The sequence below is a fragment of the Eschrichtius robustus genome, chromosome X (genome assembly GCF_028021215.1).
Source record: "Eschrichtius robustus isolate mEscRob2 chromosome X, mEscRob2.pri, whole genome shotgun sequence".
NCBI lineage: Eukaryota > Metazoa > Chordata > Mammalia > Artiodactyla > Eschrichtiidae > Eschrichtius > Eschrichtius robustus.
In genome coordinates this window covers 94,932,550-94,947,167 of record NC_090845.1, presented here as the reverse complement: position 1 = coordinate 94,947,167, position 14,618 = coordinate 94,932,550, and the positions used below count along the sequence as shown (strand labels likewise).

General features: G+C 41.7%; 1 protein-coding gene across 2 annotated transcripts in view; it reads right to left on the bottom strand.

The window, feature by feature from the left end:
• RNF128 (ring finger protein 128) overlaps positions 1–14,618 on the bottom strand; it is a 100,174-nt gene that overhangs the window by 51,344 nt on the left and 34,212 nt on the right. Inside the window, exon 1 of one of the 2 annotated variants that reach the window (XM_068533297.1) lies at positions 8,122–8,810. The exons of the other annotated variant lie outside the window; for it this stretch is intronic. Coding sequence (XP_068389398.1) covers positions 8,122–8,614 — 493 coding nt within the window. The 5' untranslated portion in view covers positions 8,615–8,810. Of the gene's footprint in view, positions 1–8,121; positions 8,811–14,618 lie in introns of those variants that run through there. 2 annotated transcript variants of the gene reach the window in all.

The window sequence follows — 14,618 nt, the reverse complement described above, 5'->3', positions numbered from 1 at the left end:
AATAGAACTACCATATGACCCAGCAATCCCACTACTGGGCATATACCCTGAGAAAACCGTAATTCAAAAAGAGTCATGTACCACAATGTTCACTGCAGCTCTATTTACAATAGCCAGGACATGGAAGCAACCTAAGTGTCCATCAACAGATGAATGGATAAAGAAGATGTGGCATATATATATACAATGGAATATTACTCAGCCATAAAAGAAGCGAAATTGAGTTATTTGTAGTGAGGTGGATGGACCTAGAGTCAGTCATACAGAGTGAAGTAAGTCAGAAAGAGAAAAACAAATACCATATGCTAACACATATATATGGAATCTAAAAAAAAAAAAAAAACAGTCATGAAGAACCTAGGGGCAGGATGGGAATAAAGACACAGACCTAATAGAGAATGGACCTGAGGACACGGGGAGGGGGACGGGTAAACTGTGACAAAGTGAGAGAGTGGCATGGACATATATACACTACCAAACGTAAAACCGATAGCTAGTGGGAAGCAGCCGCATAGCACAGGGAGATCAGCTCGGTGCTTTGTGACCACCTAGAGGGGTGGGATAGGGAGGGTGGGAGGGAGGGAGACACAAGAGGGAAGAGATATGGGGATATATGTATATGTATAGCTGATTCACTCCGTTATAAAGCAGAAACTAACACACCATTGTAAAGCAATTATACTCCAATAAAGATGTTAAAAATAAATAAATAAATAAAAATAAAAAGATCACTTAAAAAAAGAATCCACCTGCCAATGCAGGGGACATGGGTTTGATCCCTGGTCCGGGAAGATTCCACATGCCTCAGAGCAACTAAGCCCGTGTGCCACAACTACTGAGCCTGTGCTCTAGAGCCCGCAAGCCACAACTACTGAGCCCATGCGCCACAACTACTGAGCCCACGTGCCACGACTACTGAAGCCCGCGCATCTGGAGCCCGTGCTCTACAACAAGAGAAGCCACCACAGTGAGAAGCCCACGCACTGCAATGAAGAGTAGCCCCCGCTCGCCGCAACTAGAGAAAGCCCGCGCTCAGCAACGAAGACCCAATGCAGCCAAAATTAATTAATTAATTAATTAATTAATTATTTTTTAAAAGTGCGTGTATTCTGTGCTTGGAAATAACTCCCTACAGTGTGTAGCTGAGGATCACCACAGTTAACTAGCTCCAATACAGTGAAGGATTTGTTTCTGTAGGTGACTGGGCTCCTACCACATGCTGCAAGAAGTCATTTCCTCAGGAGACAAAGTTGACAATTGTGCTGCTTCAAAGATTCTTCGTCTTGGGGCGCAAGGTAGTCTTCTGGGGTTCTGGTACTGTTCTGCTTCTTGAGCCAGGTGCTGGTTACACAGGTGTGCTTGCTTTGTGAAAATTCACTGAGCTATACGTTAATTATTTCTGTACCTATTTGGTATGTACATTATTCTTTGATGAAATTTACATATACAAAAATTTATTCACCCCTAGGCAGTATTTGTGGTACCCTATCAAGTAAACTTTGGGGAAAACCCCAACAATAGTTTACAGTTCAGTGGTCATCATGAATAAGAAAGGCCATTTTAGCCAATGAGGTGCTACTTAACCAAGCAACAAGGAAACTGGGTGCAAACCTCATTTGTAACAAAGACATCACCTATAGGAATACTATAGGAGAAGAGGAACTAAGGTACAAATGGTGATCAAACCTTTCAAAACACCAAGGCCACACACAATAGGCAATGAACATGGGTTAGACCAGATCATATTTATGGCTAGTAAGTATATTTTTATGTAAAGCTCTATGGGGCATATTTTTGTTTTAAATGTTCCAATTCACACCCCTCCCCGTCGCCATTTCTGCACTTCCTTTCTGCTGGTTAATGGAAGAGAAGCTCAATTCCCACCCCTCCAGTCAATGACCACCATCTTCAGCTTACAAGAGAACCCCCTCTCTATTTTTAATTACATGGGAAAATGCTTACAATAATAAGCAGGATGCAAAACTGTATATACAGTATATAATTATAATTCTTTAAATAATATATATGCAGAGCAAAGGAAGCAAATGACAAAAAAAAAACCCAAATGCTAAAATGGTTATATTTATGGCTTTTTGTGTTTTCCTTTAAATTGTCTGTATTTTCTTAATACTACATTAATATTCATGAAAAAATAACCATTATGATAAAAGTAGGGTACATGGAAAAAGAGACTAGAAGGAATATTAACGGTACCATCTCTGCATTGTGGAATTATACGTAGCTTTTATTTTTAGTTTTATACTTTTCTGTATTTTCCAAGTTTTCTGCAAGACGCATGGTTAAGTTTATAATCATAAAATAACTTAGAAAATATCTTTGGTACTCTCCTCTATTTCCTCCATTTAAGCCTGAGAACAGAGACTAAATGTGGCATTCTATATGAGACAACACACATCTTCCATGGACTGGGGGAAATAGTTCTTTATGTACTTAGAAAAACAATTCACCGATCAGGCTATATTTTTGTAAGGTTTTTATGTTATGGAATTCCACATTCATCAACATGTTCACTGGAAGCACTTTAATTGGAGACATACGTTGAATGGTGTAAATCAAAGTTTTAAAACATCAAAGAAAAAATAGAACAGGGAAAGTTCAATGTAAATACTCACTGTCACTATTTCTTTGTTACCTAGGTCATTTTGCCATTAAAAACCCATAAACTGGCACACGATGGTGACCAACATAAAAATTAGGGCGTTTGCAATCTTGAAGTATTTGTACAATCTTAGTCCTCCTTATTTTCAGGCAAGAAGCACAGTACTTAGCATACAGTAGACCCTTGATAAATGTTCTATGAATTGAATTTCAATCCCCTTCTGTTACATATTTTTCTAGGGAATCATATGACCCTCTGGCATTGTTGTGTATTTAAGGCCACTCAACAAGCATTTCCAGAGCACATAAAGTATAAAGGTTCCTATGGGGAATATGACAATAATAAAACATTAAAATGATTACGATCCAGTAGGAAGGTAAAATATATAAACAAAAAACTACCAGCAAAATGGAGAAAGTATTATAAGAGATGGAGTTCTACGGGAGATAAGAGAAGAGATTATTTTGTTTTTGGTGCGGGGGCTGTGGTGGGAAGAGGAAAAGAAGGAATTACGAAAAGCTTCAAAGATGAGGAGGCATCTGTGCTGGGTTTTGAAGGATGGGTAAGGTTTTGACCAACAGAGCTGGTAAGAAAAGGGTACGTAGGCAAAAGCAGAAGTACGAGCAAAGGAATGATAATGGGAAAGGGTAGAGAACATGTTTAGGGATCAATAGGAGACAAGAAATACATAAAGCTTCACAAGTAGGTTGGGACTAGATCATTAAGAGTCTTATACGCCATGCTGAGAAACATAGTCTCAAATTTATAAGTAATGGGCTTTTGAGCAATGGCGTATGTGTGACCAGAGCTGTGTTCTGGTGGTCACGTGGAGGAAGAACCGAAGGGGAGAAGTGACTGGAGGCAGGGAGACCAATTAGGAGGCTAAGTATTTGTTCCCATGAGAAGACACAGGAACTGAAAGCAGTGTAAAAACAATTGTGAGGGAGAAGGGAACATATGTGAGAAGACTGAAAGTGATGGAAGCAACTGGACGTGGCAGATATTTACTGGAGGGAGAGTGTTGGGGGCCTGGGTATGAATGCAAGGAAGAAAAGGTATGAGGTGCATATGTTAATAAAATAACATAAATGAAACAAAAGAGAGGCAAGAGAAGCAAGAGACTGCTTAGGAAAGAGTTTCAAAGGAGTGGTCAACAATATCAAATACAGTACTGCAGAGAGATCAAAAAGGATGCACGTGGAACAGATTCTGGAATGGTATTTTACGTTGGTAAATCATCACCACCCAATCTCTTCTCAACTTCTTTTGAGCCTATCATTCTACTAAAAAAGGTTCTTTTTGATGCCAACTTACTAGGGGGCAAAAAAAAAAAAAAAAAAACAGCCAACAACAACAAAAAACCCAACAAAGAATAAAAACTAAATGTCAAGTGGTGAGAAGGGATAGGGTGGTAATAAATCAGTGGAAAATCCTATTCCAAAGTCCTTTGTGAATGGGAAGAAGATTGGTTACTTGAGGGAGAAGCAGTTACTTGAGAAAAGAATGACAAACATAGGTGGGCCAAAAGATCATTTTCTGGTAAAACAGTCAGTCTACTCAACTTATTCCTAAAGGGTTACAGTCAGATGTCAGGTAATATGGACCTTGAAGTACTCTAGGCTATTCATTTTCAAATTGTATACCACAAACATACAAATCACTTTTCATTTTCCAAAATACATTTAACTATCTTAACTGTAACAAAGAAAAATTATAGTAGCTTCCTAAATGTCAGGCTCTATGCTAAACACTTTATCTGTAGTATCTCATTTAATCCCTTATCAGGTAAGTTTTTTAATATGCCCATCTTACACAGGAGAAAACTGAGACTTAGAGAAGTAAAATACTGGCCTACGATTTTAAAAATATTAAGTGGTAGAGGGAGGGGGTTTGGGATTAACATATACACACTACTATATATAAAACATATAACCAACAAGGACCTACTGTATAGCACACGGAACTATACTCAATATTTTACAATAACCTATGAGGGAAAAGAATCTATATATGTATATATATAACTGAATCACTGTGCTATACACCTGAAATTAACACAACATTGTAAATCAAGTATACTTCAATAAAAAAAAGAAAACCTAAAAAAAAAAAACCTGGCAGAGGCCATCTTCTTAATACACTCTAAGAGGTCTTTCAACAATGTATACAAGCAACTGTTTTATATAGCAAACTCTATCCCAGGGAAGACCACCAAATCATTAACTTAAATGGCTTGGTTCATTCACTTTTTTACAGCCCTCAGGAATAATGCTTCTCCTGCCATCCCTCTGAATATGTTTCAAGTTCTTGTAAATGCGTCATGGATTATGAAAGTGGAAGCTTTGCACAGGTCTTTCAATAAATTCATGCTTGCACATGTTGACTCAAGGAAAATTGTGTAAGGAAGTACTGACACCACTTCAACCCGTGGGCTGTGCTCAATTAGAAAGCATGCAAGGCTCAGGCTCATCTGCTTGGCGAAAGGAGACTAGTTAGTTGTGCAATAACAAGAACATGCATAACGTGTCTCATCGTGACAGCCATACATTTTAGACAGCTTTAGTGCTTACTCTGTTTTGGCTGCTTCTTATCTGATTTTCATATTTAAATAAGACATGAATAGTGATTAAACTGTGAAACCAAAATTTTCTCTGCATTTTATTCCCAGCTTCTGGATCAATTTGAATGAAAAATATCCAGAGACTGCAGGATCATCTGTTAATAAAAATCTGTCATTTAAAATTTTTTATCTGTGTGAATCAGGATTTTCTGGAAGATAATATACAGAAATAAACGGCATGGGTTGCTGCAAGCCTACAGCTACCCTTTGGGAAAATTTGGTATCCATAAAAACAGCCTGATTTTTTTAAAAAAATAGCCTGATTTTCCTAATCGATTGCACTTAGATAGTGGAGTTTCTCTCCAATACACAAAAGTTTTAAAGCTACTGTTCTGTTAGTTCTGTTACTTGAAACAAATGGGTCTTCATGGTCGCAGGACTGTGATAGGTGGGTGTGGATGATCAACACGAACTCCAACAAAGGACAGACAATTCAAGCATAGGCCCCTGTGAGAGGGGGTGAAGAAAGGTTTTGTAAACAAAGACCACAGCAATGGCTTTTCCACATTTGGTGGCCCTTGTAGAATTCATGGCAATATATATTGTTAATCAGCACATAAACTTCAGTCCTACCTCTTTGCCACTAAGATCCAAGAGAAATCGTTTTTGACCAGAGATTACAACAAATCCTGGGATTACTCTCAGGAATGAGCAAAGCAAACAACACAGCACTCTGCAAACAAATATTTAACAACATATGTGGATGAAATGCAAAGTGATTTTTCCCCTGTGTTGAAAAGTAGTTTCTCCAGGAGTTCAAGGAAGAAACGCGATTCCATTCCTCAAGTAACTAGCTAGTTCCTTTAGCTAGTTAGCCTAAGTGTAACATTGCTAGAGTCAGCATCTCAGATAATAATACATTTTTAAATTACATTTTTAAAGTATCAAAACACTTTTCTGAAAACTGAGACTCAGTAATGTTAAATAATCTGACCAAGGACACAAAGCTATTGTGTGGTAAATCCAGAATTTGATTCTCATTCTTGACTACAATGCGTTTGCTTTTCCTAGTACACCATACTGTCTCTCAATAAAGAATAAGTAAGATGTATGTAGAGTGCCTGGCACATAGTGGGAGCTCAACAAAATTAATTTTATTGTCCCCTAAAACTATCAGATAAATATAAGCTTATATACTTAACAGAAGTAGGATGAAAGCAGTCTAAATTGGAATTCTCTAACTAAAGAGTACTCTTCAATTCCAAATCATCTGTGCAAATGAATCTCATTGGGAGGAAGCAAAGTCAAACCCTTGCATTTAGGTAGCCAATTGAAATGTAAGGACTTTAAAATACATCAAGTCCTTATTCTTTGTTTCTATCAGCCTTTAAAAAGTAATTTCATTCTAATCAACGAATTATCAACCAAAAGAGATGCAGTTGCTTTCTTTAATCAATATAAAATCTAAGAATCACAGCATTTTAGAGCTGGAAGGGAGTTCATCTAGTTCATTTTTTGTCACGATCTGCCAACCTGGCTTCCTCCTCCTGCCTCTATACTATCATTTGACCAGTGAGTAACTTGTACAAGGTTGTGAAGCTGGTAGAGGCAGAGAAGGGACTAAAAGAGCTAAAATCTCCTAAGTTCCAGTTCAGTGTTCTTTCCATTATACCACCCAGCCACTCAGTGCAAGTGCTCTCTAGGCAGGGCCAGACATACTGTTTTAGGAAAAACACAGAATCTCCAGTAGCTAAACAAGCAGATTCATCTCTCCAACAACTCTGAAAAGCTGATCCTACCACCTAACCTTTACAGAGGATGATGTGTTATAAACTCTTTACCATCGTTATTTCATTTCATCCTCAAGGCAAACCTGTAGGAGTGGTTCATTCTTAGTTCTTTCCCATTTGAGGAGGGAATCCAGGCTAGACTTCAAATAAGTTGCTCAAGGTCACAGGACTAGTAAGCAATGGAGCCGGAATTTAACCAAGGTCTGACTTGAGGCCCAGCTCTCAACAACTATGATATACTGCTATTACTATTACGTGTCTCTGCCTTTTTCTCCCCCAATTTTTCTTCTTTGTCTTTTGGGGCCTAGGATCACTATGTACATATGGTATGGATACCTAATCACAAATAGGGAGAAGGTTTCTGGAAGGATAACTGAAGAGGGAGAAACAGTAATCCACCTCATCTGCACAAATTTAAGACCTACCTGGATTACATTTTCCAAAGTCTAGGCCTTTGCTAGCCTCATGCATAAACCTCTTCTTCTTTAATAACACTAATCACCTGTTTTGCCACTCTATATCCTAAATCAGATTTTTTCAAATGCAAAGGAAAGCACTGATACCAAAAATCACTTGGGACCTGAGACCCCTGGGCAGAGAAGAACCCGACAGCTGAGCAAAGTTTCCACCAAAACTGGAATGAGGTTAACAGGGCACAGTAACACAATCTTGTACCTGATACTAGGAAACATGCAGAGAAAACAGTGAGAGAGGAGGGAAAAAATCTGCTGCGGGCCTGAGGCTGTTAATCAGGACAAGACTGAGGAAGGGATTTCCAGGCAGGCTTCTTCCCAGTCATTTCAAAGCCAATGCCCACCACCAACCAATTAACCCAATGCAAACCACCCTCGTGAAACAGCAGGAAAAGACGACGCAAAGAGCCCAAACAGTCCTTCTCGAGTTGCCAGCCTCCTCACTCTGTTTTTACCCTTTTCCACCAGAGAGGCAAATTCTAAAGGATTTTTCCGCCCAACCCCCCGACGCAGGGTGAATCTCGGGGAAGAGAGGACCCTGCCCTCACTCGATGGGGACAGAAAGGACACTCGTTTTCCTTCGGAGCAAGGGGATAGGGGGAAGAGTACACTGAGGAAAATAAGGGAAAATGGCCTTGGCAGGGGTTTGATGGCGCGCAATTCGGTAGCCGCACTCACCCGGGTGAGACATGGGGATGACCTCATTGCGGGTCCCCGGGAAGTTAAAGATGACGGCTCCAGACGCCCCTCTCTCGTAAGCCAGATGGATCTTGTCTGCGAAGGTGCAACCCCCGCCGCGCTGGATGAGGGCCAACCAAGAGACTTGCACGCTGCTGCCCCAGTCCCCCGGGACCGTGGGCACCGTGAAATTCGTGTGCGGGTTACAGGCGTTCAGCGCCCCTGGTCCGTCGGGCGGTACCAGGACCCCAGCCACCGGCTCGAGCGGCGAATCCTGGCCGTACACGCCCTCTTCGCTCAGCTCCCACACGGTGCGGTTCACTCCGGTGTGCGGAACCCGCCAGGACACGTTGAGGTACGCGGTCCACACTGCTTCGGCTCCCCGGGAACCGGGGGCTTGCGGACTCAGAGCCAGCAGGAAGCACCAGGCCAGCAATCGGGAAAAGCCGCAGCCACCGCGGCAGGAGACCCCGGCCCCGGGCGGCGGCCCCATGGCGCGCGCGCTCTGCGGTTCCCTAGGGCCCCTGGCACGCGCCTTCCCGGCTCTCGGCGGGACCCCGGCCTTGGCCAGGTGCGCGCCAGGTGGGGAGGGGGCGGGGAGAGACTGGCACGCGCGGCGGGCTGGGTCGAAGCCGACAGGCACGTAACGTCGCTGGAGATGTTGCCGCAGATGCAGCTCTTCGGGGCTCCAGTCCTCTCCGCTACTGCCTTGGCCGCGTCGGGCTCCGGGGCTTTAGCGTGAAGCTCCGCCCAGCCGACTGGGGGTGGAGGCGGCTGGGAGGGAGGAAAGGACACTGCGGGATCCGCCTTTTAAAAGGGTAACAGGATGGGCAGGCTTTAGAATAGGATCGGAGGCTGTGTGGTCAGGTGTGTCAAGTCGTTGTATGAAAAATGGACAGGCGAGGAACTATGGAATCAGCGAACAGAAACGCTGGTTGGTAGGATTCGAGTCCGTTTTGAATTGCAAGAATATATTTTTCCCTCGCAACGTTTGCCTGCGGGGCATTTCTGGCTTAAGGTGCCAGAATGCGAAAGTACTTCTAAAAAGCGCAGATCTGAAAGGTCTGACTTGCCGTCCAGAGAATTTGGGTAGGTGGGTGGTGCTTAAGCAGGCTATTTACTAATTCTCTAAGGGGGGGGGGGGCGGAAGAGCGCATTGCCTTTTTTTTTTTTTAAACTTTTTCCTTTCCTTCTCTAAACAAGCGTCATACCTATGTATTTCCTTCTTACCCTTACCTCATACTAAATATACTGCATCAGACGCCCCTTCTAAAAGTAATCTTAGCCCTCAAAAAAGAATGACCATTTTCATACTCCTCAAAACTAAGCCTCTTTTCTTCCATTTTCCGCAAACCAGACTTACCCAAACAGATATGTCTGCGCCATTCATGACCTTAACTACATAATCTTTCTCCATCTCCCACTAACTAAAAAAGAGCCTGACTCACCTTGACAATTCACTCACAGCACTATTGCGTTAAGATTTCTCCTTACTTTAAGTGTACAATTTTTATCTACCCTGTCAGTTATTACATTTAGTAGGTGCTCAATAAATATGCATGGATTAAACTGAATTAATACTTCTGGTGTCTGACAGTTATGGGTAACTTTTGCCCTTGGGGAAATTACTTCTCTGTGCCACAGTTTCCTCATCATCTGTAAAATGGGGATAATAATAGTACCTACATCATAGAGTAGTCCAGATGATTAAATGAGTTCATACATGTAAAGCACTTAGAACAGTGCTTAGCAGAGTGTAAAAATTATATCTGTTAAATACTATTATTATTAAACAGATTCAGGGACCCAATACTTTTAAAATAATATTAAGGTTGTTACTTTGAGGTAATAATCAGAGAAAGTAATGTTCAGGATGTTCACTTTTAGCCATTTTTTTCAGTTCAAATAAATATAATTTACTTTATCCAGCCCAACATTTGTTAAATTCCTAATCAATCATTCCACTCCCCTGACCCAACATTTACTTAATCAATATTATTTGCAAAGATTAAGCATGGGACAATCCTGCACGTGATGCTCTTATGGCTTGAGAGAAACCTAGAGGAAAATTAACACCATAACCAAAGAGCACCTAGAATCCAAATAAATGGGCAATTTTGTGAAACATGAATCGTAGGTGTTGCAAGGGACTTTAGAGGTCAAGGGAGGTGTATGGGACCAATAGCATGGCACCCCCCAACTACTGATGATGTTAATCTCTTAGATAAAAATTACCTAGGGGAAAATAAAAGGGTAGCATCTGTCATCTAAAGAAATGGTACGGGACTTCCCTGGTGGCGTAGTGGTTAAGAATCCGCCTGCCAATGCAGGGGACACGGGTTCGAGTCCTGGTCTGGGAAGATCCCACATGCCGCAGAGCAACTAAGCCCGTGCGCCACAACTACTGAGCCTGTGCTCTAGAGCCCGCAAGCCACAACTACTGAGCCCACATGCCACAACTACTGAAGCCCACGTGCCTAGAGCCCGTGCTCCGCAACAAGAGAAGCCACCACAATGAGAAGCCCGTGCACTGCAACGAAGAGTAGCCCCTGCTCGCTGCAACTAGAGAAAGCCCGCACGCAGCAATGAAGACCCAACATAGCCAAAAATAAATAAATTTATATAAAAAAAAGAAATGGTACAGTTCCAGAAATTGTCTGAAATTGCTGGTGAAGAACACTCAATATTCAATCAATATTACCTGCATGATTGGGACTTCCCTGGCAGTCCAGTGGTTAAGACTCCACACTTCCAGTGCAGGGGGTGTGGGTTTGATCCTTGGTCGGGGAACTAAGATCCCACATGCCGCGCAGCGCAGCAGAAAATATATACATATAAAACCTGCATGACAATCAAGTATGTTGTACTTTGAAGAAACAATGTGTTTAAAAGAAAAGAGATCTTTTATAAGGTATTTACAAAAATGAAGTTTGGAGAGACATTTGTTAATATTCATTCTTTCTTAAATATTTATTGCAATCTACTATATGCCAATCATGGGCTAAGCATTGGGTTAAAACAAAATAAGACATTAACTCTGCTCTCAAAAAGCTTGTAAGTTACCTTTGATGAGACAAACAAGCTGATAATTGTAATATATATATAGAGAGAGTGCTGATGTATATAGTATAAGAGCTACACTAGAGGTATGCATAGGGCAGTAGTGGGTGTTAGAGAAGAGGAACTAACCCAGACTGGGAAGTAAGAAAAAGCTTCCCAGAGGAGGTTACACCTGTGCTGACTTTGAGAGTGTTAACCTTTCTAGACAGAGAACAATACAAGAAAAGGCACTGAGGCATGAAACTGAAAATGTTGAGAAACAACAGGTACTACAGGCTCTATAAACACCAAGTGTTTGGAACCCAGAGTACAAGAGATAAAGTTATAGAGGGACAAAGGGGTCAGTTCTTGAGAGTCCTTTGGGTAAAGCTAAGGAGTTTGGACTTGATCCAAAAGCAAGGAGTAATATAATCAGGGTTTAAGCAGGGAGTACTAAAATCAGATCTGAATTTTAGTGATCATTATGCTTCTCTGTGAATAAAAATTGGAGGAGACAAGAGTAGAAGCAGGGATCCCAGATAGAGGATTGTTGGCAGTGCTCCAGGTGAGAAATGAAGGTGGCTTGGACTAAATTGGTAGTGGAGATAAAGAGAAATGGACAGATTGGTAATGTATTTTGGATATAGAATCAACAGGACTTGTTTGGAGGATGAATGAGAGGGAAGAGTTAGGGATTGCTCTGAGGCTTTTGGCTTGGAAGACTGAATGGCATTTAATTAGGAGGAGGGTTTTAAATGTGTAGAGTGGGTAGGAGGAGAAATGAGTTCAGTTTAGACAAGTTGAATTCAAGGTACCCATGATGTAACTAGGTAGAACTGTCCGGCAGGCAGTTGGATTTTCTGATTACTGAACACCTACTAAGCGCAAGACACTTGAGAGGTGCAGGTATACAGAGACAAATGAAACAGTCCCTGCCCTCAAGGAGTTCATAGTTTAGTAGGAAAGTCAAAGAGGCAAACACACAATAACAGTATAGTATAATACATGTTATCACTGAGAAGAGTATAGGGTGCTATGGCAACATGGGCGTGGCTCTCTTTATGAACAAATAGAGCTAATCAAGAAAAAAGAAAGTAAGGATATTCAGGCATAGGCAATAGGCAATACATGAGAAGACCAGCAAACATTCAGGGAACTAACATTCAATAGTTAGGCATGTCTGGGGGAGCAAAGGGGGAGCCAAGGGGAGTGAAGCAGGTCAAGTGGGTTATGCCAGAACATGAAGAGTTTAGAAACCTATGTTAAAGAGTGTGGGCTCAATGCACATGTGCACACACAGATACATAAAGTAAATATGGCAAAATGATAACAATTGTTGAATCTAGGTGGTGGGTATATAGGTGCTCACTGTAATATTTTTCAACTTTTCTCTATATTTTAAACTTTTTGTAATGATGAGCTTAGATTGTGAATTTATATTGAAATCAGTGGATCAAACAAATGATATTATCAGACCTAGGCTTACATAGATCATCTGGATTGTATGAGGGCAAGACAGGAGGCAGAGAGACTGATACGGAGGCTAACACCCTCAGCACTATTCTGGAGGTCTAGACCAGTAGTGGAGATGAAGGTATCAGACTATCATAGCTTGATGACATGAACCATTAAAATCATCCTATGAACTCCCCTTGCTATGAGTCCCTCCTCACCAAGCAACCTTCTTTTCATCATTTAGCTCCTCCTGTAAATATGCCTACAGGGAGGTAATTCTCTGATCAGCAAACACTAGTATCTGTTCCACTGGAAGTTATACTTCTCATTATAAATTAATCAGTTGGCATTCTGGCTTATATACTGGTCTCGTGAGTTTGGTTAATTGTGAGTCAGTCCCCAGGAGCCCAGGCTCTGCTTATACTACCAATCAAATTTCAAAGCTTACAAAGCTAAGAACCAGACTGTAGATCATGACTGCATCAGAGTGCTCCTACTTTATGGAGCCTTGTCTGGGTAACTCTCTGGCTTTCCCTAACCATATCCCTCTGTCTCACTGCGATTTCTCTTCAAACTGCAACAGAGCCTTGCTACTAAGGATGAGATCTGTTGATCGGAAGCATCAGCATTGTCAGCAAGCTCATGAGAAGTGAAGAATCTCAGGTCCCACCCAGACTTGCTGAATCAGAACCTGCATTTAAACAAGATTCCCAGGTGATTTGTCTGCAAATATAAGTTTGAGAAGCCCTGAGTATCCTGAGGGTAGCCAGCACTCAGCCTCTGCTTGAACACTCCCAGTGTCAGAGCTTACTACCTCACAAAGCATCGCATCCTGAGTAGTACTGCGCTTTTCTTATTGGAAGGTTCATGGAAATGCAGTGTGATTTTGCTTCAGTCTTCCCTCTTCCTTCCGCCCAACTCTTCCAACCCCAGGTCCCCAGAGTTTCCATGCTATTCCCCGGCTGTAATATCACCACTCCACCAGGGCCTTTGCTTTGAGCAGTTTCCTGGTACCAGACTTCACCTTAGTCCTGACCCTCAAACCAAATTTACCAGTCCTAAATGTATTCCTTCGGGGCCCTGCTGTCCCTAAGGCTAATAACAGCTATTGTTCATTGAGCATTTACTGTGTTCTTTACATGCATTATCTCATTAAATTCTCACAACCATCCATTATTATCCCCATTTTCAGAAGAGGAAACTGGCTCAGAGAGAATTAGCAACCCCCTAAGCTCATATAGCTAGTAACAGAATCAGGATTCCAATGCACTTCTGACTCTGAGTATTAATAGCCGATAATGACTCAGTATCTTCCCTCTAGAGAGTGGTATTTGCATTCTAACATTGCCTTATACCCAAGAAGGAAAGTTCATGTGAAATGTTTCTTGCATGCATTTCAGGCACTGTGACCAGTGACAGAGATATATTTGGGCCAGGAGGCTTTTTGAATTTCTCAAATCGTACCACAAAGGCTAGCCTTGCCAAATATTTATATCAGCAACACTGAACTGAAAGCTGCCCTAAGCAGTGCACTATCTAATGATGAACTGGTAAACAGAGCAGCATCCTGCAGAAGCAACAGCAGGGTAGCACCATGGCCGATTAAGTTTCCGATCATACTGAGTTTCTGCAGCGGTGCAGAGATGGGCCATAGTGTTCAGCCTTTAATATGTCTGCAGGAAATGAGACACCACATCTGGCTTCTTACCATTAAATAAATGGTAAATCACCATCTGAGACAGCTAGTGTCCTGGCATCAAAGCAATGATGTGGCCACACAGCTGGACAATATAGGTGTAGAGAATGAATGGCAACAAATTTCCACTCGAGGCAGTTGCCCCTTGGATAGCAAGAAGAAGATGATGGTGGTGTGGAGAGAGAGAGCAGCCAAACAAAACAGAACAAAAAGCCCCAAATGTGATACTGCAGTATACTTTCAAATACTATACTGTTACTTGCAAATGCAGGTAAACCTCAGTCAGCTCAAGTGGGTATACAACCAT